Source organism: Gossypium hirsutum, chromosome A01 (genome assembly GCF_007990345.1).
Source record: "Gossypium hirsutum isolate 1008001.06 chromosome A01, Gossypium_hirsutum_v2.1, whole genome shotgun sequence".
Taxonomy (NCBI): domain Eukaryota; kingdom Viridiplantae; phylum Streptophyta; class Magnoliopsida; order Malvales; family Malvaceae; genus Gossypium; species Gossypium hirsutum.
The window spans coordinates 89038555-89064527 of NC_053424.1; the positions used below are offsets into that span (position 1 = coordinate 89038555).

A 25973-nucleotide genomic window follows, 5' to 3' on the forward strand; every position below is an offset into this window, starting at 1 on the left:
GGATACGAGGCATTACCGAATACATACACAGTCATTCATGCAAAAATCGGGCCATAAAATTTTCGTCCAAATTAAAAATTTTCAAACACATGTATATCGTCCCTTATACGGGCCTTCGAGGCTGAAAACATACATCGGGGTGGTTCGGGACAAAACCGAGAACTTTCGATAAACTTTGGACAACTTAGCAAATTTCTTGCTTTGGAGAGTCACACGCCCGTGTATGTTGAACCATGTGGTCACACACACCCGTGTGGCTTGGGACACACCCATGTCCTCAACTCGTGTAACTCCCTATTTGTGACATCAACAAAACAATTTGAACCACATGGCCATGCCGCACGCCCGTGTGCTAGGCCGTGTCCTCCACACGGGTGAGACACATCGCCATGTCTCTGCCCGTGTGGCTAACACTTAGGCTATTTTCCAAGCCTTCATGTTTCCCATAAACCTTTACAACCTTATACACATCAAGCTCACAACTCATGGCATCATTTTAATGACTAAACACCTTTTATTAAGACACATTCAACATTAGCTCATCATTATACATATGTTCCACCTGCTCATGATGAACTAGTCTAGCCACATTATTACACATTCATTTGACCTTGTCATCTCATTAATCACTTATACAATTAAACTATGGTTACTAACTTACACATCAAACATCCATGTTCAAGGCACTATCATCTTATTACCATATTACACATTTAATTCATGGTTATGACCACCTCGATTGGTCATAAAACATGCATTCAACACACATGACATATTACCAACCATGCATGGCAAACAAACATATTCATATCATCACATCATATGCATTAAAACGTAACATGATTAGCTAGACTTACAAATCGTAATCAATATAAGCCACCTCTCATGGCCATATACAATAACTTGATATAGGCCAATACATTTAGCCAAATCATAATAACACATGTCATAGAACTAGGTCCCTATACATGCCACTCATTTGATATTTCTAACATATGTATCAATACTCCAAAGGTATTGGCTTGATAGTGTGATGCTGCCTCTGACAATCTCCAACCCCGAGCCGACCTGACAACACTAAAAGAAATGGAAAGGATGGAGTAAGCTTTACGCTTAGTAATGTCGCATGAAAAATAATAAGCAATGTATTAACATGCTATTTTTCAATTCCTCTCATTTATTCAAAGTCCAGTTAAGCTATTTTCTCGAATCATGGTCACTAAATTATTTATATCCAAAGCTACGGAACACCAAATTGAGAACCGCTAATTTTCCTAGAAACTAGACTCACATATCTTTTTACCATAAAATTTTCATGATATTTTTGTCCAGCCAATAAGTAAAATTTATTCTTTAAAGTCACCCTTGTTTCGCTGTCCTACAGTTCTGACCCCTCTGCACTAAAAATTAATTATCTCTTCGTAAAATATTTGGATAATGTTCCCGTTTTTTTCTTTCGAAAATATACTTATTAAGGATTTTAAGAATATAAATTATAACCCATAATTATTTTTTTACAATTTTTAATTATTTTCCCAAATCAAAACAGGGGATTCCAAAATCATTCTAACTCTGTCTCAAAAAAATTCAAATATCTCATAATATAAAATTATTTTGCTTACCCCGCTTCCTTTATATGAAAATAGACTCAATAAGATTTTATTTCATATCTTATTCAACTTCTAATTCGACTTCCACCATTTTTGGTGATTTTTCAAAATCACACAACTGTTGCTGTCTAAAACTGTTTTATTACTAAATTTCACTCTTTCATGTTTTCTTTGTAGTAACTTTCATTGTAACACTTACTCCATATCAATCTTACCAAAGTTCGATCACATATTGAACACGTTGCTCATAAGTTTACATACACGAACCTTCAACTATTCATCACATAGTCATATTCAATTACACCTAGTCATTTCCCGTTGAACACATCGGAATAACAACAGATGCCCGGTGGCCTGCACATAGTACCACCCTTGTAGTCAAAGCTACCTTCTTCACAAAGTGGCCTTCACATAGTACCACACTTGTGACCAAAGCTATCTTTTACACATAGTGGCCTGCACTTAGTACCACACATGTGATCGAAGCTATCGGATCACATAATAGCCTGCATTTAGTACTACACATGTGACCTAACTATCTGGCACATGTAGTAGCCTGCACTTAGTACTACACACGTGACCTAAAACCATTTTAAACACATAGTTGCCTGCACATAGTACTACACATGTGTTCTCACAATGGATCATTCGTATCTTTTCTATTCCGAAGGTCCAACCTGGAAATTCCTCACTTTTCAACATTTTACCAATTCATCCATAATCAATTTCAATTAATAATTTATATCAAGTGATCATTCAATATGCAACCACCTCTCATATAATAACAGAATATTATAACATAAGTAAAAATGATATATTATTTACATACAAACTTACCTTCCTTTTCACTCTTTCACAAGTTATCCAACTTAATAAAACATCATGTTATATAAAATTCTTAATATATTCAGCTATTATATAGCAAGCCATCAATGATTGAACCATCAAACATTTCATGCGCTACTAGTCATATATCATTGTTCACACAAATTTTATATACCATTCTTTCATCACTTTTCAATATATTAAATCATGCCATTCGTGCAATAATAATATATAATTTTCAATTCAAATATAGCATTGCAATATTATTGACACACGAACTTACCTCAGCACCAAAATAGCAAAAAGGAACCTAACCGTCGATTTTCCATTTTTCACCCGATCTAGGTCCAATCCTAATTTTCCTTGATCTATAATATCACATTTAGTCCAATTATTAGTCACTTTATTTAATGTGATCCAAAAATCACATTTTTGCAAAATTATGTTTTTGCCCCTAAACTCTGTCAAAATTACACTTTTTCCCCTAGGTTCGTAAAGTGATTTTTATTCAATTTTCTCACTCTATAGGCCTAGCCGAACCATTTTCATAACTATAGTAAACTAAAATTCTCATCAAAACACCCTATTATACTATTTTTATAACTTTTAGAAAATGGTCCTTTCGGACGTTTTCATCGAAAATCACTTAGTAAAAGTCATTTATTTAACACCCAACACTTATTTTCTACCATGAGACATCAAAATGCATGCATGTCACACATGGTTCAATTTTTAAACATGAACCCTAGCTCAAATTAATGGTAGAAATAGATAAATCTTGTTACGAGGATTGCAAAAACATAAAAATCATTAAAAACGGGGCTAGAACAGACTTACAATCAAGCTTGGAAGCTTGAAAAACCCTAGATATGGTTTCTCCATGCAAGTTTCGGCCAAAAGGTTGAATATGGACAAAAATTGGCTTTTAATTTTGTTTTTAATTCATTTTAATAACTAAATGACCAAAATGCCCTTAATGAAAAACTTTGGAAACATGCCTAACCATGTCCATTTTTGTCCACCAACTTAACCAATGGTCTAATTACCATATAAGGACCTAAAATTTAAAATTTCATAACAATTGGACACCTCTAGCATGTAGAACTCAACTTTTGCACTTTTTACGATTTAGTTCTTTTAACTAAATTAAGTGACCAAACGTCAAAATTTTCGAACGAAATTTTCACAAAATTATTTTGTGAAATTGTAGATCATAAAAATATAACAAAAATAAAATTTTCCTCATAGAATTTGTGGTCTTGAAACCACTGTTCCGACAAGGCCCAAAATCGAGATGTTACAATCTGGATCTATACGAGTAAATTTAACTCAATTTTAATGAAATTCATATTCAATTCATTTCCATGTATGAATCATCAAAAATATCTACTAACTTTTCTTAATGGTCTAATTACAATATAAGGACCTCAAATTTTGAATTTCATAGCTATTTAATCCTTTTAGCTACTAGAATTCAAACTTTGCATTTTATGCAATTTGGTCCTTTCTATAATTAAACATAAAATCAATAAAGTTTTCTTATCGAAATTTTCATATGTCTTTCCTATCGTGATGCAAACCATGCAATAATATTAAAATAAATTTTCTTTCTGACTCGGATTTGTGGTCCCGAAACCACTGTTTCGATTTCACTGAAAGCGGGCTACTACATTTCTTGTTCAATCTTTAGTCTTATTCGTAGTTTCTTAAATTCATCAAAAGTATCTGGTTTTTCTCTAAAACAACCTTACTCCAAGTGTATCTGGAGTACTCATCAACACATAAAACAGCATATCTCTTGCCTTAAAGACTTTCTATTTGCATGGGACCAAACAAGTCAATGTGCATAAGTTGAAGAGGTGCCTTAGTTTGAACATGAGTCATCTTTTGGTACTTCTCTCTATTTTGTTTTCGTTTCATACAACGACTATAAACTTTAGGAGTAGTCCATGTTAACTTAGGAATCCATCGAACAACTTCATCCTACTACACACTTTTAAAATGTATGTGGCCAAACTTCTCATGCCAAAGCTCCAAATCTGAAGTTGTAGCCTTATTGCACTAAACAACTTGAATCACCCTATAATAGTTATCAAAAGTACGAGCACCCTCTATGATCATTTCAATAGTATCATTAGTCACAATACACTTGTTTTTCATGAAATTCACAAGCATACATTTGTCGTAGAGTTGGCTAATATTCACTAGATTAGCTTTGGGATCATCTACCAACAAAACATTTTCAATTAAGGTATACCTCACACATTCAAAGTTCGTTTGTCAAGTATCTAACCTTTCTTCCCATTACCAAAGATCATTATTCCAACAGGACAATCTTCAAATTTAGTGAGGTAGATCTAGTTACCTGCCATGTGTCATGAACAACCACTATCAAAGTACAGAATTCCATTAACGATTAATTTCAAGGAATGATAAACAACAAACATTTTGCTTCTTTCTTCACCCATACTTTCTTCTGCACTTTTCCAACAATAGTGCCATGGGGAGTGGGAACACTCTTAGGCACCATATTTCTCCATCTTAGATAATTGATTATCTTGAAGCAGTGTGGTCTTATATGGCCTGGAGCATCACAATAGTGACATATCACTTTGTGAGTGTGAACATCCTTCTTCAATGGCTTAACTATCATTAGCTTAGAATAGTCACCAATTTCTTATTATCTAGAGGCTTTAACAGACACTATAGTGCTTTCTTCAATAGCTTTACCTTTGTTCACAAAGCTTAAGCATCCCCTGCCTCGATCTCTTCTTCCAACAGCCAATATCTCATTGAGCTTGTTGCTACTAGAAGAGAAATTTTCAAGCATAACCTTAGTTTCAACAAGTTCTTTAATTTTTCCATGCTATTCAATTCTTTTGCAAGAAGTGTTTCTTTAGTAGCCATTTGTTTGACCAAACCTACATTCTCGTCTTTTAAATCCTTATTTTTCGAAAATAAATTAATGTTAATCTTACACCCATTTACCTAGCATTACTTTATAGGTCTTCAAAAATTCTTCATCAATCCCACCATTGACATCTTCACTAGAATCATCATATATTATACTGACAGCGAAAGAAATGAAATTTTGATGATCTTCTTCTAAATCAGATCCACTGGAAGAGTCCTAATCGCTCCAAGTTACAAAGAATGGCTTCTTCTTCTTCTTCAAATGTAAACACACTCGGATTGCATGTTACCATATCCCTAACACTCATAGCATTGTACACCCTCCTTTTTTCATTCTCATATTCTTCCTTGATTACAATTCTCTTTTATGTGGGTTTGGAAATATTGGCATTGGCTTCTAACTTCTTAAATCACTTTGCCTATTTCTTGAAAGCCTTATTGAAATTCTAAGTAAGGTTATTTGCTCCTAAAGGTCTTCTTTAGTAGCATTCTGGGAAGTTGGCACTTCCTCATTAACTTGTAACGTAATGTTTTTTCCCCTTTTACCTCTATTGCATTTTGCATCATCCAAAATCATCTCAAAGGTTTGTAAGGAACCAATGAGCTCATCAATGACTAATCTTTCAAGATTCTTAGCCTCTTTTTACAAGGCAAAAGCTTGATTTGATAAGTCACACAACTTCGCATAAGATCCACCAATTGTTTTTTACTCTTGCATTTTCAAGCTTTCAAATCTCAAAGTCAACATTTGCATTTTTCATTTCTTAATTATGGTTGTTCCTTCATGTGCAGTTTCCAAGATATCCCAAGCATTATTTACAATAGTACATTTATCAGTTCTTTTGAATTCTTGCATCTCAACACCATAAAATATCGCATGCAAGGCATTTGAATTAGCATTAGCCAGATTTTCTTCCTTTGTAGTCTATTATGCTTCTGGCTTGACAACTCTACCACTCTCAGTGTCCATTTGGGGTGACTCTCAACAAGTCACACAACATGCTTTGCTTTCCCATCAATTAACTATATAAGCCTTCATGGATGTTATGAACCTTCCATAACTTAATTCTAGCAACACTATAGATCTCTATTAGCTACTTTAAATGGTAAACTCTAATACCAGTTGATGAAACTAAATAATTTTTTATAATAAATTACCTCAGTGAAATGGTGCCAAGGAAGTGGGCATTCATTTACCATCAAATATGAAAAACATTTAACACACAAAACACTAGGGAGTTGTTTATGCAATTTGGTTTCCTTACGTCTGTGGAGCTTAACTTAGTGATAAATATCCACTCTCTTCAACAATTACAACAAGTGATCCTAATCTATCACACCCTATGACAGTTTCTCTTACTTTTGGACATTGAAGACTTCAATACTCTCACCACTAAATTCACCCTTTGTGAATTTAACAAGTAAAACCACAACACAGAGGTTTTATTATCAATATGCACTCATACAATAAAGTTCCTCACAAGAACATATTAAGTGCTTAATTATTTTTGTACATTCACCTATACAAGTTTCTCAATTATATACATTATTTTGAGACTTGCTAACATATAAAGATATATATGAATCCCACTAGTACAACAATAAATTAAACTAAATACATTATAATAATAACAACCAAAGTCCATGATTGGCTTGAGATGTAACATCCTGATTTTGGGTCTAGTCAGAACAGTTGTTTCGAGACCGCAAATTCGAAGTAGAAATAATTATTTGATGATTATTTTGAGGTCTATGGCATGATTGCATATTGTGTGAAAATTTCATGAAGAAATATTATGCATAAAGTGTTCAATTTGAGATTTAGAACTAAACTGAATAAGTTGCAAAATGTGTGTTTTAGAAGCTTTAACTATGAAACTGCTATGGATTCTTAATTAGAGGTTCTCAAATAGCAATTTGACCAATTTCTAATTTTATGGACAAAAATGGACATGTTTAAGAAAGATTTCAAAGAAATGATTTAGGGGCATTTTGGTCATTTCATTAATAAAAGTATAAAAAGGGAAAATAAAGTCAAAATTTATTCATCTTTCTTCAACCTTGGCTGAATTTTACAAGGATACCATAGCTAGAGTTTCTTCAACTTTCAAGCTTGATTATAAGTACATCCTAGCCCTATTTTTAATGCTCTTTACATTTTTTATATCATCGTAACCCGATTTACCTATTTCTACCATTATTTTGAAGTAAGGTTCATGTTTAAAAATTTACCCATATGTGACATGCATGTATTTTGATGTTTGATGGGAGATATTGTATGTTTAAGGAGTGATAAACAACTTTTACTAAGTGATTTTTAGTGAAAAAGCATAAAAAGGACTTATTTGTAAAAGTTGTAAAAATGGGTAGTAAAAATGTGATTTGATGAAAAATGTGGGCTTTTATGTGCATGATTTAGGTTCGATTAGGCTTGGGGTAACAAATAAAATGGATACATTTCATTTTACGAGCCTAAGGACTAATTTGTAAAAATGTGAAAAGTTAGGGGCAAAACTGTAATTTTTCCATAATGTGATTTTTGGACAGCGTTGAATAATATGATAATTAAATAAGTTAAATTTACTATTATAGTTCAAGAAAAACGAAGCTCGAACCTTGATCGGGGGAAGAACAAGGTTATTGATGATTAGGTCAATTTCTTACTATTTTGTATCGAGGTAAGTTTGTGTGTAAATATCGCAATGTTATATTATGTATTTAATGCTTAATATTGCATAAATTTTACGATTGTTTCTATAGAAATATTCAACGAAGTTTCGACGATGAGAAAATCCTAGTTGAACATTAGGAATAGTTTAGGATACAAGTGACATGTCACTAGGAAACCATGTGTTATGTGATCTATGTGAATCCAGGTGCTGGTCATGTACGTCCTACTAGTGACTGGGTAGTCTGGCATGTGTTGCGAATACCTGACAATTTGTGTGAGCAGCCCGTGTATCTACGTCTTGACTAACAGCTTGTGTGAGTAGGACCGTGATTAGCTCGTGTGCGAGCCCTATGTGTTATGAGATATGAGATAGCATTGGCTACATATGTGGCACTTATGTGCAAGACTTTCCGTGTATCCGATAGTATTCCAAGTGTTCAACGGGTAATCCGAAGAGTATGTCAAAGATGACAAAGTATGTGACTATGTTACCAGTTGGTACATGTATGTATGTAAAACTCATGAGTATAAATCTTGGTATGTGATGAACAATTGATAAGAATGCTAATGAGTGAGTTATGCTAAAGATGCATGATGATATTTATGTCAACTTATGTTGCATAATTATATGATTAATGTATGATTAATGTTGCTAGTTATCTACATGCAAACTTACTAAGCTTTAAAGGTTACTCCCCCTTTTCTTTCCATTCCTTATAGTATTGCCAAGCTAGCTCGGGGATCGAGGGACGTCGGAGCTCGACTCACACTATCAAACGATTGTTTAGGTATACCTGGTTTCAATATTTTGAGTATGGCATGTATAGGGACTTGGTCATTTTGTTATGTGTCATTTTGGTTTAGCCAAATGTGTTGGCATTGTAATGGTTAATGGTTCATTTTGTATACGACCATTGGAAGTTGGCTAATATTAATCTTATTGGTCATTGGTATGTTTATGTGATGAAGCTTATCATGTAGATGAAATTGGCATGAGTGGAAAAGAAAGTATGAGATGTTTATGCATGATAGTTGTTAGTATGTGCAAATGATGTATTGATATCTTGTTTGTGGCTGATTTGGTTGTATTTATATGCTTGGATTGGTGTTGCTTGTTGTTGTGTAGGTTGATGCAAGTAAGGGTGAAAAAATGGCTTGGTAAATAGCCTTGCTTTGTCCACACGGGCAGAGATACGGCCGTGTGTCTCAACCGTGTGAAGGACACGGCCTAGGGACATGGGTGTGTGTCCAGGGCATGTGAAGTCTGCACCTATTTTATGAAAAATTCAAAAAATAAATTCGCCACACGGCTTGTCACACGGGCGTGTGACTTGGCCGTGTGACTTCCTTTGGTGCATGACATCATAAACAGAGAGTTACACGGGTTAAGGACACGGCCGTGTCCCAAGCCATACGGGCGTGTGACCCTATTTTGATGACACGGGCGTGTGACCCTGTTTTGATGAAAGAATTTTCTAAAGTTCTCATTTTAGTTCCGAACCACCTCCAATGCATGTTTTAGGCCTCGTAGGCTCGTTCTAGGGACGATAGGAAAGTATGTGAAAAGTTTAAAATTTGGATGAAAATTTACGTCTCGTTTTTGTATGATTGCTTGTGTATAAGTCCAGTAATGCCTCGTATCCTATTTCAGCGTGGGATACGGGTAAGGGTTGTTGCATGAGACTAGCTTAGGTAATTTGATCCAATCCAATCCAATCCAATGTCCATGAGGGATTGGCTTGGGTAATCTAATCCAATCCAATCACCAATTATGATTGCTCAAATGATATGATCTCTCATAATGAACTAAATATCATCCATATATTCATCATAGCCCAAATAAATTGTTCAATAAATTATCAACACATTAAATATGAAAACTACCTCCTACAAATTTGGTGGCTAGAGAGTGAACACTCCCTCTAACACAAAATTATTTCCATATTTTTCAACGCACTGCATCATACACTTAATACTCAAACGCAATTTTTATACTATTACAAAACTTTTATATTCTATTCCCATGTTGTTCCCGAATATTCTTTCCAAATTCTAATCCTTCCAATTTCCTTCAAATCATCTAATAAACTCTAATTGTAGAATACTTTACATACCAATGTTTATCTCATCGAATCCAAATGCTGATCATATTAACTATAACTAGTAATTGTCGACTTCCAAATCAATCCTTAAAATATTATTTTCTTCCTTTTCTAAATTGCTTATCCAACAATAGTAACTATCATCCACCATCACTTTGCTCAATATTCCTTTCTTGATAAGATTCCACTCATGTTCTCATATTCCTTCCCATAATTTGATGAATTCTATACGACGTGAATCTTGTTTATTTTTACACTTGGATACTATTCTTCAAATCCAGCTATAATCTTTTGTTTTGAGTTAAAACAAAATTATACACTTAATATTCCTCCGATTTGAGAGGTCATTATTACGTTTCAAAACTTTCTAACCATTAATCGATGGTAAATAAGTTAATCTTCATCTCTCTACTAATTTCTTAAACTCACATTTCTTCATCTTTCTAGGAAACAATCAATGGCTCAAAAAGACCCTCCAACCGCACTAGTACAAACTTTCGATCTACCTCCTTTACCCATACATGTAACTATGCTCCAGGTACATAAACAACACCTCGCACGTTCATATAAATCATTCCTAAATTAAAATTAATAAAAAAAACGAGTATATAACAAGAAAACATAATTTTATTGAAAATGAACTCTTATATTAACCTAAAATTAATTATGTTTAAAATATGCTCTAATTAAAACACAACATAGTTTATAATTTAATTTAATAATAACTTCAATTAAAAATATTGAATAAAAATGAACATAAACAAAGGGAAATTCATCCTTAAATTTTCAAACTTATTAGTGTATTTTTATAAAAAAACTGAGAGTATATGCAAGTATTTTTAAATGAATTTTTTTTATCGAACCTGGGGTTTAAATATTTTTCCGTGATTCATATCCACATCCTGAAATGTATCAGAACAGCTAACTCAAGGATCTCAGATACAAATTCTGATTAGTGAAACTGTAAGACATTTTACGCAATATTAGAAATCAATGGATGGATTATCTAATAAATAAATATATGGGTTAAACCCATTTTCCTTCAACAGGAAATAGCATAGGGGGAAACTAAATCAGAGCCTAACTCATTATATATGTATACATATTAAAGATTAGTAACTTTTACAAATGCCTAGTTTCCCAACAAAACGAACTATCTACGTTCATGAGTTCTCCTTGTACCTGACGAATATCTTCCAAAATCACCACCAGAGCTTCTGCCTTTCACATCAGTGTGTTTCTCTTCCTCCTGATCTAATGCCAACTTCTGTTTTCGCAACATATCCTCTGCGTATCGACGCCACAGAGCTTCCCTCTCTTTTCTTGGCATCTTGTTATACCTTGGATCGGGCTTCAGAAGACGTTTGGCAGTTGACCATGAATTAAGGGCTGTTTTACCACCTTCCGTCTCTTGAGCAGCTGCATCTTGAGTTATGACTTCTGCTAACAGAGCTCTGAAGTCGTTCACACATCTCTACAAAATGGCCAAATAGACCGTCTATGTCAGACACAAATATTTAAAAGGCCCAAAACAATTTATGCATAAATCACTTCAAAGTTACAATGTCCAATCCTTTCTTCAACTTGTAAACAGACAGAACACTACTAGCGTATTAATGTAAAACATGTATTACTTAGCAGTAACTAAATGGGAGTAGCAGGATGGCATTAGTGTTAAAATCATAACAATATTGATGATCATTTTAGTTGCAAAATTACCTCAAATAGCATCTTTATGTGCTCACGGAAGAGCTTCTCCATATCAGATGAATCCAGATCAGGATTCACTGCACGTCCCTGAGGATCCTTTTCCAACTTAGGCTTTGACTCCGTCCAGGATGCCTAGAACAATTAATAGAAAGACATGAACGACTTGACAAATTCCAAATGAGCCAACAAAACCAAGCATTTGAGAATAATGATCTTAAACATCTTAGAAGCTTGAATACATACTTCAGAGGAAAAGGTGAAAAAATTAGTTGCATCTGATGTATTGTAGATGGGGGACCAAATTCATGTTATCAGGAATTTTCTTTTAAATGATAATAAAACAGACAAACACTAATGAGTGGACATTTTTCTAGTTTAGCAATGCCATGATAGAAATAGTAGCATATAGAAAGTCCTGAATCATTCAACATCAAATTAAGGTCATATTTAATTGTTTTAGAATTGTATCATCTAGAAATATGTTGTTAAAGAAGAGCATACCTGGGAATCTTTAATTGTTTCCACAAGCAAAGCTTGAAAAGATGCAACCGCCTCCTTCCTGCGAACTTTTAGTCGCACCCTTTCCATTTCTTGTTCTTCTCTCTCTTTCCTTTTCCGCAACTCTCGCTCTCTTTCCTTCAGTTTCTCCTGGATTAATAAAAGGCAAACAAATTACTTGAGGCAGTTCTGGATACACGTGGATATCTTTTCTAACATTTGTTCAATGTCCTATTGAAACAAATAACAAATCGAAAGCAATAGATAACAATGACATAACCATGCTCTCACATTGCCTATAGTTGCAAGACATAAGGTATAAAAAGAACAGCCTTCTCCTACATATAACGGATCTATCATTTAGGAAGATTCTAAGATGAGCTCTTTAATTTCTTTTGTCTAACTTATTAAAGAACTGTTTGGCTATTCCCCACAAGCATAATTTTGAGTGGGGCCATATGTTCCACTGACATATCAAACGATCCTTGGAAGACATTTCACACTATGCTTGGAAGAGGATTTCAAACACGCAAAGAGAGCCGAAATGAAAGGAATAAGACAAGCAGCAAGTAGAATTCACAAAGTTATAGAGTATAATCTTGGAACATATCAGGAACTTTTTATTCAATTGTTCGTTGCTCAGCCAACTCATAGCTGGGCATCCTCATATATTATAGACACCATCTAATTCCACTTCTTAGACCATCCAATCATAAATATAACTAAACAGTCAATAACATCAAAAGATCACAAGCAAACACCACCAAAGAACCAAAAATAGGAAGTCACATATGCAAAAGTGCAGGGAGAGAGAGTCACACATCAATATAAATAGCAAAAGATGTGGCTGTAAGAAAAGAAAAAAAAATATCTACAAAAGATAATTGGAAGAGCTAAATCTGATGTCATGGAAAATCCTAAGTAGTCAGCAAAGGCTTCTATAGCTTTTGGAAGAGAAGCCTGTTATGTGGAAATGGTCTACCAATGGCTAGAAGGCTTTTATGAGAACTTATCTCACCCTTGCATCCATTGTAATGACATGTCTATTGAGAATGGTCCACCAATTGCCAGTATTTATGAGATTTCGTCTCTCCCCTTCATTCATTGTAATGCCATGTTTCTAATGTGGAATTATGAAATGTCACAGCGTTGCACATCTTTTAACAAGAGAATTTGATGCCATAAAATAACCACTAGAAATTAACTTTAAAAAATGCCGATCCTATCATTCTTTTTAGCTGAAAGATAAACTTGAGGTATTAGAACTCCGTGGAAAAATAGTCTTCTTCTAAGAAGTTTTGAAGCTATACTCTCAATATTATCCATCATACCATCATATGCAAAACATCCATGGGCAGAAAAAAACCAAAACTGTTGGTATATGCTGAATAATTCTGCATTCGCAAGAACTAATGGATCATGAACAAACTTAAAATGCAAATCTGATTTTGCTAGAAAGGATAGAGAGGGAGAGGGAGAGTGCGAGAGAGAATCTATACCTCCTCCTCCTTTTTCACTTTGTCTTTTCTCTCTGCTTTCTCTTCTATGGCCTTTAGTTCAGATATGTACTCATCGAACAAAACCTCTCGATCCTCATGCTTAACACACTTGTACCTAGGATCATCCCTTAAGCTATCCTTCACCTGAAACAACAAAAAGCAAAGGTAAGAAAGTGGGCCATATTTACCATCGTATTCATTGAAAATAACAAGAAACAATCTCTCTTTTACGTGTGCAGACACACAAACATGAGCAACCAGTGAAGATGCAAAACCTCTCAAGAAAGAATGATCTGACTAGTACATTCCCATCAATAAGACATAAGATATGCAAGATGCTTAATGTTGAGGAACACTCTCCAGAAGGTAAGAAAAACCAATAACCTAATTTAAATTGCACATACCCTGGACCAGCGGGAATTTACATTGATATCTCCTTTCTCTTTAAGCATGGACTTAAAACTAGAAGCAGCAGCAGCACGTATAACTCGAGCCTTTTCTTCAGCAGCCCTCTTCAAAAGAAGAACCCTGAGACAGAAGCAGCGACATTTTGTAACCAGTATGATATAAGTACATGGGAAAAAATTAGGCATTTACCATTCAAACCAAAAGAGATAAAGAGCTAAAGGACACACCCAAACTGAATCATAGAATCTGGTCCCTAGCCTACTACCTGCTGACAAAGGTCGCTTTCAATGCTATCATTAGACCATCTCTTCTGTCTAGAGACAACCGAACAAGTTCAACATAAATTCAAACAAGCATTGGAATCAAAGCACACATATGTGATCTTAATAGCACAACACATGTCGCACATGATGATCAACACAAGAAACTGGATATGAGCGACAGATATAACTAGGACATTTATCTTACTTCCAAGCAAAATGAAAGCACAAGGGAAAAAGAAAGAAGAGAGTATGTTTAACAAATCTACCAAAGAACCAAAGGAAAATAGCTAATAGAAGAATATAAAGGCTACAAGCTTTCAGTGTCTAGCTCATCACAACATCAATGATGTCTTAGAAGAATAGCAGAGTACCTCTTTCTCATTAGTGCCAGACACTTCCAAAAAAAGGACCAGCGTCCCAATTTTATTATTATAAGCTTCATACCCATATAAGTTCTAAATTTGTTCTAAACAGAATCTTCAGCCAGCCAATTCAAAATAATCATACTTTTATCAACCGGGTAATAAAACTGCAACCTAGATGTATCACTCCATACAATCTTATCAAATCTGCTTTCTCAAAAACAATTGCTCTTAAACAGATCATTAAAACTGTAGCAACACAAATGCTCAAGTAGACATGTAAAAATCTCTCTGGGTATGCATTATTATCTTCAAACATGCCTGCCAGATCAGAGTTGCGTGTGTCACAAAGGTACACATGCATAAGCTTGCATAAGTGTCTGTGTGCGTGTGTGTATAAGAGAGAGAGAAAGGGGGTAAGAAAAACTTGACTGCCAAATGTTAATTGTCAAACGTGAGAGATTAAAAAGAAAGGGAGAAAATAAGGAGAGCAGGGCAAGGGTCAAATAAGAAAAGTGTGCCATCCATCCCTGTTCTACAACAAGCAATTCAAATTCTTTAAGCCAAATTTTAACTAGTACAAAAGATTATAATCCATTAGAAAAACTCATGAAGACCCAAACACTAATTTCTTTAAGCATGCATTTGTATATGCAACATAACCAAGTAACCGGTGCATCTGATGGCACAATTAGCAGGAAAAATTAAAGAGAGAAAAGCCAAACCTTCTGCATCAACTATAAAGATCACACACTAAAGAAAAATAAGCATCACGAGTCTATCTTAGTAACATTACCTTTCATTTAATAGAAGCCCCCGATCCTTACGGTCCAAAGCCTCAAATCGTGGATCACTTCCCCATTTTCTTTTGAAAGTCTGATAATTGGTGTCATGATCAATATCCTGTAGAGAAAAATATGGGCTTGTAAAAAATCTACAGTTCAGAATTTCAAAGCAGGATTTTCACCATAGCTAATAAATAATGACATTCAGTTTTTGGCAATTAAATAAACCTCTGATGCTTCATCCAGCAACTGCCTAAATCCCTCTATTGCAGCCTTCTGAGCAGCTCGTTTTTCTTTGCGTTCCTCCTCAGCACGTGTCTTAACATAATGTTCAAACAAGGACCTCCTAGCAGAATGACTTGGAATAGCCTGCAACAGGATGCACTTTTAGAAATTAAAACTCAATAGTATGACTTCATTAGGAAGCAACACAAGAGCTTTTATTTATTTTATACTATTTTATTATTTCAATATAATTTACTGAGTATTAGAGATATTGATGGCTAGGATTATTTAGTATTTTTAGGATTTAAATCTAGGGCTAGAATAGAACTTTATGGGGAAGTCTAATAACTTTACTTGCAAGAAACAAAGCCCATATAAATAAGTTGTTGGTTTTAAGCCATCATTATGATTCTTATTATTTTATTTGAATTGATAGAAAGAAACTAGAGGTTTTTTAACCCTAAGTTTTCTAGTGTTCCATCTTACCTATTTGTTTGTTCAACCCTAATTCTTTATATTGCTGCTGTTGTCCCCTAAACCACACAAATTTTGGTATCAAACCCTGGTTAGATCCCATGGGTTATATTAGGGATTGCTATTAAGCCATGGTTGCATGCCTACGAGGTCGAGAAAGAGGAAATCAGAACCAAGAGAGAGAACTGGCTGCAATACGAAGTGCGATAGAAGAGAGGTGTAACAGGAACAAGAGGGAACCTTGATGAAGATCGCATAAGGTGCCCACAACCAGTTTGGCCATACTGAAAAGGTAGTTTTGCCGATAAATCAGATTTTGGTAAGATAAAAACCCCTTTCATGATGCTGGACCCACAAACCCTGCAGTAAAAAGTGGATTGAAGGATCGGTTGCCGCATGCCCTTGAATTAAATGAGGGTGGGATTAGCGTTGAAGTTGCTGATTCTCTTAGCAAGATGCATGCGGAAAGAGCAAAATTACGATATGTCAGAACCGAACTATGATGAATATCCTGAAGCAAAGAAATTTATGTTTATCTGGTTCAAGAAGAATCTTTGATTGTTCATAGAGTGATGACAACCAAAATCGCAAAAGGAGAGGATTGGAGGCAAGTTGAAAATCTCTTGGATATCTCAAGGGACACAACATCAGGTGATAATTTTGGAATAAAAAGAATCGATTCAATTTCAAAAATCAAATCAGATACTGCCAAGAAAAAACTCAGTGTTAACTGGAGAAAAAGTTGGACAGTTTGAAGGCAAGTCACAGGATGAAGGTGATGCAACCTTTCAAAGAAAAACTACTTGCATTCAACAAGAAAGCTAAGTTTCCGAAAGCTGTTGCTGAAATCAGGTTCTAAAGATTTCTAGAGAAAGTCAGTTGCTACCGGATGTAACTCATGAAAGAGGTATGAACGAGGACATTTTGTTAATACGTTCGCATGATCATCTTCCTTAACATCTCAACTTGTGTCTTATTTTGATGAGCAAATCCATCAATGCTGATTTGTTTTCTAAACCTTCGGGATTTGCTCCAACTATTCACATATCTCAGTTGACTTTTCAGTAGCAGTGTTATTTTTGGAGGGTGTATTGCAAAAACTCATTATAGAATTAAATCTAAGTTTGACAATTTTAAAGGCAAAGCACAAAGAAGAAGCTGGATTCCCAGAAAGAAAAGTGCTTTGCACTTTTTGAGTAAAATAGCATTGATTCTGAATATAAGCACATTGCATCTACAAATATTTGCTGCTATGAAGCTGATGAAGCTATTCTTGTTTTCCTCATAGGATGAGATGATGCTTCTAAGCTATTTGTCAAGATAAAAGTGATTGGCTTTCTTGGGAATCTTCGCCTCTACATGGTTCTATGCCAACCATTAATCAACAAGATTGTTTTACCATCCTCCACCTAATAAACAAAAAACTTGTTTTGGGGACAGTGCATGACTGTTTTCCTTGGCATCCAGACAACAATCATCTATTTGAAGATCTGGGTTTAGTTCATTTATGCTCCAGGGCAGCATTTATAAGGTTCGAGTATGAGCCTAAGTGACAATTAGAATCAAGAGTTAAAAAGCTCGAACCTACTCTGTCCCTTGGAAAATGATTTAAAATCGCTTTATGAAAAAAAGGTTGTAGTCAAGCTGTAAAGCAGTAGAAGAAAGAAGTGGACTGGAAATTAATGTCCGAAGAGTGTGAGAAGGAAATTTAGGAATGGGAGAAGCAGGCTCATGCTGCTACAACATCCATACCCAAACTTAATCACCAAATAAATTCTAAGGAGAATCAAAATAATCAACTAGATGAATGGAAGGGGGAAATTATGGATACATGTGGCTTAGAGCTCCACGAGCTTCCTCTCATTCAAGACTTGATGGAAGTAGAGTCTTCAAGGTAAGAAGTTCGATTTTAGTTGGTTAAATCGATCTCTTATGCAGGATAAAAGGCTTTTTGATCAGGAGAAGCTTGCGACAGAATTCAAACAAAAAATTGATGATCTAGTGTTGGAAATTGAAAGAACAGCTCCTAATATGAAGGCTGTTGATCAGTACAAGACTCTTCAAGAGAAGGAAAGAGATGTAACAAACGAGCTTGGATTAGCCATAAAAGAGGAGTTGGGTGTCACTCGAAGAATTAGATGGCAAATTGATCCGTTTGACAATCTGCAGTGTAGGCTTACTAAATGGGTGCAAAAGTTGGGATCGAATCATTGTTTCTTTGGCAGCATAGACTACCAAGACAGAATTAAATGAAAAAAAAAGATGAGTCTCAATGGTTGTCTGCATTCTAAGAGACTGGGCTCATATGCTAAGATTTTTGCTGGAGCATTCCCAGAAAGTTATGAACCTCCACCAGATCGTGCAAATGCTTATTGGATAGGATACTTTACAAGAACCCAGCATTAATTAGAATGAGCGGCCACTATTTGGCAGCAAGACAACTCGAATTTTTCAAAGGAAGGAATGACTCAGGACCAAATAAAGACTCATTGGTAGATGCCTTGGCTATTGCTCAAATCATGTTGTTATACGTGCCAAGAAGCAATACGTGGCCAATGATTATACAAAAAAGGCTACCAATAGGCTACACTATGGCTGAGAAGGCTGTTGCACCCTCACTTGTTTGCTTAACTGATTTGAAACCATCCATCAGCTATACGAACTCAACCACAAATTTCCAGCAGTCTCCACTTTTGAATATCACTTACTGCCTTGCAACAGGAACTGACCATTCTCACGGAAAGATCTTGTGTGTTGTGATCTACAATTCTTTGGAATGGAAAAGAAAGTAAGTAATACATTTTGCTACTGTTAATGAAGATGTTAGTGATGTTGAGGGAAGAAAATAATTGAATCAAAGCTTGTTCCAATTGATAACCACGCGAACCTAAGGGACTATTACAGTAGGGCATATATCTTCTGTCCAAATGGCACATATCTCATAAAAGTTGACAGTTCTTCGCAACAAAGATCAAGGATTTGGAAGGGGAACTTGAAACGACTAGAGAGGGATTGATGAAAACATGCAGCATCAATTGGATATGGAGTTACACAAATGCATTGGAATCTGAAAGAGAGAGAATTACTCAAATGCAGTGGGACATGGAGTTTTACTTCGGAAGCAATGTTTGGAGACGCAATTGAAAATAAATAAAAAAGGAACTGGATGAAAAGGCACATGTTCAGTCAACAAAGTTATTAATAATGAAGAAGAGGTTGCAAAGTGTAGATTTAAAAATTTATGCTTAAGTGATGAAAGTTCTCATTGGAGTCAATTTTCCAAGCCAAGGAGGATGATGCAGGAGCTTTTATTTATTTGATAATATTTTATTATTTCAGTTTTATTTATTGAGTATTAGATATGTTATGGACAGCTAGGATTATTACCTTAAGGGTTTAAATATAGGGCAAGAATAAAACTTTATTTGCAAGAAAACCTATTTACTTGCAAGAAGCAAAGCCTATATAATTAAGTTCTAGGTTTTACAGCCATCATTATGCTTCTTATTATTTTCTTTGAATTAATATAAAGCAACTAGAGGGTTTTTAAACCCTAAGTTTTCTAGAGCTCCCTCTTCATTCTTATTTGTTTGTTCAGCCCTAATTCTTTCTATTGTTGTTTTCTCCCCTAAATTACACCAGAACATCAAAGAGGAAAAACTAAATTTGTTACCAACTCAGAGCGGGCAACAAAGATATGGCACATGTTAATTTAATTATTAACAGCTAAGTAAGATCTCTTCATTTGCAAACTTAAGCCATTCATTGTCATAGTTAAAACTGACATATGGTTCAATGGCTAGTTTTGCTCTATTTTTTTCTCATTCAACAACATTTTCACATGATAATTGAAAACTGTTCATGGAATTCCAGCAGATTGTAAGTTCCTTAACTACCAAGAGAAAAATAATAGATAATCTTTAGTCTCAACAAACCTTAAAACGTGGATCAAACACTATCTTTGGCAGTTCCTTTTCCCATTTTGAGAATGGTGCAACTCCCCGTTCTTTAAGCATTTCCTGTGAATTTCACTTACATGATAAACCAATTGAATCCACCTAAAAGATTGGATTGAAGTAATAAAACCAAGAATAACCAAATTCTAGTATATGCAACAAAATATGGCACTACAGATACCTTGAATTGCATGATACACTCTTCCTTAGAAGGCCCACTGTCTGCATCCTCAGAATCTGAAGAGGAATCAGATATGCTACCATCCCCATTTGCATCTTTTAGTTTATCTTTGTTGCTCTCGCTTTGCAGGCCTTTAACATCAACTGCTCTTGAGCCATTTAATTCATGCGTTGCTGTTACTGGCATAACCGGAACAGGTGAGGAAGAAGGAACTCCAGGGTCCTGCAACTTCTTCTTAATTAAATCCAATGCAGATGAAGAACCTGGCACCACTGATGTTCTTAAAGGCATGGCATCACGACCACCTGTGTTAACAGCAGGAGCACTCAAACTTATTGGAGTAGATCCTTTTTCTGCCACTACATCAATATTTGGTACGGGCACTGCATTCTCCTTTGATACTTCACTATCTTGTTTCTTTCTCAGCTCTGTTACTTCATTAGGGATCTGCCAGCTACTAATCTGATTGATAAAAACACCATGAAAAGTGGGAAAACATCAATAACTAGGAAATATATATAAGTTCAATGAGCACTAACAGTGTTAACCGTGTCCAATATTTGTTTCCTTGAAAGTTTACTTGCATCCTAAAAGGTGATTGTAAAACTAGGCTTTATAAGCACAAAGTCAATATAAAACATGAGATTCATATTATCAGAAGCGAAATGAAGGTGAAAGGAATACAGAACATAGACATCATTATCTGTTCATTTGAAAATGCACAAGGCTTGATCAATGTGCCAATTTAGACATAAGTGAACTCCATTAATTATCATGTTTTGTCTTCAAACAGCAACGCACCTTACTACTAAAGCAATTAATGATTAATCCATATATAGTTCCACTCATTAAGGTCCATGTAACTTAAGTTTCTTTGATATTACATTTATAGATATAGACGGAACAACTAGAAAAGATTCCTAAAGAAACTATCACTGTTGATTGCACATCTTTCTTTTACTCTTTTAAGGTTCAGGAACCTTATTCTTCCCAATTGTAGCCACATACTGCTAGCCCTTTCTCTTGAACAAATAAAACCCTAAAACAGCAACATTTTTCCAGAACAATGTGCTACAACTAAATCAATTAGCCCTGGGTCTTCTGTTTCCCAAATTTTACAGCAACCATGATCCTCATTGCAGCCACTTCTTGATTCTTAGAGCTCTACCAGTACAAATCAAAGTCCCAAATAGAAATCTTTCATTTATAACCATAAACCATAAGGTCCCTTATAGTTTAACTTCTAGCCCACTGAATTCCAGACACAACTGATTCATATCCTATCAGTGAATGTATTGTTCTATTATCTGGAAAAAGATTTTCAGACAAACAATTCAATAAAACAAGCCCGTTGGAATAAAACAGGCTAGTGGTGTGAATTAAACTAGACACACTACCTTGGTTTTGCTGTTGTAGTAATATTTTTTCCCATCATTTGTGGTAACTAGTGCCCAATCTGTTCCTGCCAATTGCTCCCTGTAAAAAAGAGACAAGGCATTCAACATAAAAATATAACAAGAACGAGACTTTCTCCATCCAAAGCAAAAGGGGATTAACTGTAATATTGTGTAAAAATCCAGCACATCTCTATATCTTTTACAGGCCATAAGCGTAAGAATCATCTTTGAGAGATCATTCACTTGTATTATATGCACTATAGAATCTCAAGCATCTGATGATGAACTAAAAGCACTCAACACGATAAGTGGTGTGGGGGGGGGGCGAGATACTGTAACCCAGAGAATTCAGAATAATATTTTTTTAATGATTAAATTAAATAATTATAAGATATACAGTAATGCCCAATTAATTAATAGTGATTAGTAAAAGTTCAAAAGAATTTCAGAATAACTTAAATTTTCTTAAATTTCAAAAGAAAAATAAACAGTAAAATGTATTATCATGTTCTTAAATAATTATATTTGTATACACAGTTAATAATTATTTCCAATGTAAATCAGTACTCATCTAACTGATACCATATCCTTTCATTGATAATATAACATAATAATATATTAGATATAAAAAAACTAACATATAAAGTACAAGTTAACTACCATAGCAAGACAAATTTATAAAATATGAATATAAGATAACTAAGATAATGAGACAATAGTATACATTAGTAATACTTAAAGAGTTAAGACTGGTGATATAATTTTAATTTCTAGTAAGGTAAGAAAAAATTAAAATAGTAACTTGTTACATTTCCCAAATAACAGTTATTTTCAGAGGCATTTACAAAATTATCCAGCCAAAAAAAAGCAAATAAATGAATATTTAAAAGTCCTATTTTTTATTTTGCATTTTTAGGTGAAGGTAACTGAGGCTTCATTCCCCCCCCCCCACCAACCAAGTAAACTGTATATCCCATTCGGCAATGTCAACATTATAGTGCTGACTGCTAATATATACCACACAGCAACAACTAGTGGAGGAGAAAGTAAAGAACTAACACTGAAACTGGAGTTGGCTGCACGGTAACTTGATCAGGCTGCACACATAAGTGAAATAAAAAAGTTCAATTAGCATCTAAGAAGCCACCAAAATCCAGATGCCAAGACAAAATGGTTATAGAAAATTTTCTATACACAAGAACCACGGAAACTGATTTTGAACTTCGGTATGAAAACTAGAAGAGAGCAAGAGAAAATATCAAATATTCTCCACAAGTACGAACAAATGCAAATATGCATAGCTATGTAGTTTTATACAACATTTCCATAAGCTCCCTGCATTTGAACAATGTGGAATCTTGGTATTAACTAACAAGGCATCATAAAATTAGCGTTTGATACTCTAATTTTTTCTGGCTGCTTTAATGTATATGAAAGTTCCTAGAGCATCTATCAAAGAAGGTTAATCAGCCAATTTTTGGGAAATTAGTATTAAACAGTATCAGCCAATTTAAGTGCTTGCAATAAAAAAAATGGTACACCTAAACAAAGTTACTAATACAAAGCATATGAATGCACATCCACTTGTACCTCCCCTTTAAATCCAGCAGGTTTTTCATAAGACGACTCTCCTGTTAATGCATTATAGTAATAAACAACCCCAGTGTCAGTCTTGTGGGCAGTCCAGACATCAGATTGTTCATTGACAGCAGATTCAACTCTGGTGGAAACATCATGACCAAGTTTCCTATTATCTGCAGAACCCCATGAAATACGAATGAAGAAAAAATTAACTTCATGATACATTAATGAAGGTTAAACAGATCTTACATTGTTAGTTGATCAGTAATCTAGCATGGAAACCCTGAGCGTACCAATTCCTTGAGGAGGAAATCCTGTCTGGATTGCCAATGACTGGTTAGCCAGAGCAGCTGCAGATGGTGCAAATGGACTCATTCCCAGAGGTCTAACACCAGGAGGTTGAGAATCAGATGATGGTGCAGGAAGAGGCATGCCACTTGATGTTGAAGGAAAAGGTCCAGGATAAACAGTAGGATAAGGCACAAATGGAGGCCTTGGAAAACCACCCAGTGGAGGATGTTGCATCCAATACCCTTGAGGGGAAGAAACCATAGAAGGTAAGGATGTATAGGGAGGGTATACCTGTTGCTGAACAGCAGGATTTAATGAAACAGGTGCACCGGGTCCAGGAACTGCAGAAGAGGGAGAATCCACAGCAGCAGAAGCAGTAATCATCTGAATAGATGGTACTGATCCAGGGTGTCCAGGTGCCCCTGAAGTTCCAGAAGATCCACTAGACATAGGAAAAGGAGGAGTTGTGGGGATCCTTGAAGTTACAGGGGCAAAACTGCGAGTAGTAGATGCATTCATTGTAAACCCTGAAGAGCTATTAACAGGCAATGGCCCAGACTGAGAAACAGTGGATGGAGATGATGCAGTCATCGCTTGTGTACCAGTAGCTAGTGTATCCTGAAAAGAGCAAAAAGGTTCAACACTTCAAATTGTAAGACAATGGCGTACAAACAGCTCCATAACAGAACCAATTCGCAGATGCATAAGCAAATGCTGGACATCATTTTGCAAGCAGTAGAGAACTAAATTGAGAATGGGATTGAAGGAGACTGCACAGAATTACAAATGCTCGACAGGAACCTTGTTAGGGAGTTAATGAATTACTATAAAGTATGGAAAATACTGCATTCATAATCCACTCGATGAGATTTGATCACAACGGACGCTAAAATTGAGGCATACTGTTTAATTAAAGTCACCAAAAAAGATGATTTTGTAGATCTATCCTGGATAGACTCTTGTGTTGCAACATAGTCCACATATTCATTTTTAAGGATGTTATAATTGCTGTGCAAACAGCTGCTCAAGAACATTTCTAAAAACAAAAACTTGAAACAAATACACAACCCACCTTCCTTACCCAGGCATAAAATCTCTCAAATTCCTATATATGTCAAGTTCTCCGCCAAATTCAAAGTACGCCCCCTCCTCAACTCCTTCCCCTTCAAAATTGTCAATCTTTTAGAATTAAAATCTCTGTTTTATATTATTTCATGCATAACTTTGCCACTCCTCCACAAAAACAAAATTAATCTTGGCTCCAGAAAGCTTAGTAAAACAATCGCTACAAACCATCTACACTTACTGGAAGTCCAATTAACTCACAAAATTGTATAGCTTGACGCCAAAAATTAATGAGCAAGGCAATTTTCGAAAATTTAAGCCGAGTACAACGAAACGAAATTAGAATTCAGTATTTTTATAATTGTCTTACAGATTTAGAAGGTTGAATTTGAGCATTCTGAACCAACTGAGGATTTGGAGTAAAAGAAAAACTTGCGGAACTCGACAAGGCTCCTTGCGGGACTGGCAAAGGAGGCTGCATTATTGGTGAAAACGCTCTAGGAAGAATTTGAACGATGGTCCTAGCAAAGATACCTGAAGGATGAACAAGAGGAACAGGATCGAACAGCGTAAATATGCATTAAAAAATAAAATCGAACTCTATAAACAGCCAATCAAGAAATCGGAAACATCAAACTACGTGATTCTTCACCAAATCGTTTTCCTTGGGAACAAAAAGTTTGAACATTGATCAAAGTAAAATAAAATAAAATAGGGAAAATATGTTTCAGGGAAAGGACTTACTTGACAGGATTCTGAGACTACCGAGAAAGCTTCATTCGATAGGGTATTGGTAGCGAAAACAAAGAGGAAGGGGGACAATGGTGCCTGTCAAGGTCGAAGGAGATTATTAGGCAGAGATTAGGGTTAGGGTTTGGGGCTTTGGGCTTCTGGGACCGAACAAAGGGAAAACGAAATAAGAGTTAAAAAATAATATAACAAAATACAACTCACCGAGTCACCGTTGTATTTTTATGGTTCAAGACTTCACCTTTCCCATTTCTACTGAAGAAATTTTACGTTATTGAATATGTTTTATATAATAAAGCTAGAAAAATACTACCAGCAGAAATTTTTGAAAAAATTAATAAAATTATTTGCAACCAGCAGACTTAATATAAAAAAAAATTTTCTGAATACTTTTTACAGTCATATGT

General features: G+C 35.0%; 1 protein-coding gene across 4 annotated transcripts; it reads right to left on the reverse strand.

Moving 5' to 3' along the window:
- Positions 1 to 11104: 11104 nt before the first annotated feature.
- LOC107918211 (pre-mRNA-processing protein 40C) lies at positions 11105 to 25758 on the reverse strand. Of its 4 annotated transcripts, none has more exons than XM_016847753.2 (15): positions 25561 to 25758; positions 25187 to 25350; positions 23754 to 24369; positions 23470 to 23633; positions 22939 to 22976; positions 21880 to 21958; positions 20483 to 20944; positions 20281 to 20364; positions 15875 to 16015; positions 15658 to 15764; positions 14233 to 14356; positions 13829 to 13972; positions 12333 to 12476; positions 11841 to 11963; positions 11105 to 11595 (listed from the first exon to the last, which is right to left on the reverse strand). In XM_016847753.2, the coding sequence occupies exons 2-15, from the start codon at positions 25295 to 25297 to the stop codon at positions 11275 to 11277; spliced, it is 2658 nt and encodes an 885-aa protein (XP_016703242.2). In that variant the 5' UTR covers positions 25298 to 25350; positions 25561 to 25758; the 3' UTR covers positions 11105 to 11274. The 4 variants fall into 4 exon arrangements, with proteins under 4 accessions (XP_016703242.2, XP_016703241.2, XP_040948115.1 ...); XM_016847752.2 differs by having other exon boundaries at positions 12333 to 12479; XM_041092181.1 differs by lacking the exon at positions 25561 to 25758 and adding an exon at positions 24833 to 24914 and having other exon boundaries at positions 12333 to 12479; positions 25187 to 25322.
- Between the last annotated feature and the right edge of the window lie 215 nt (positions 25759 to 25973).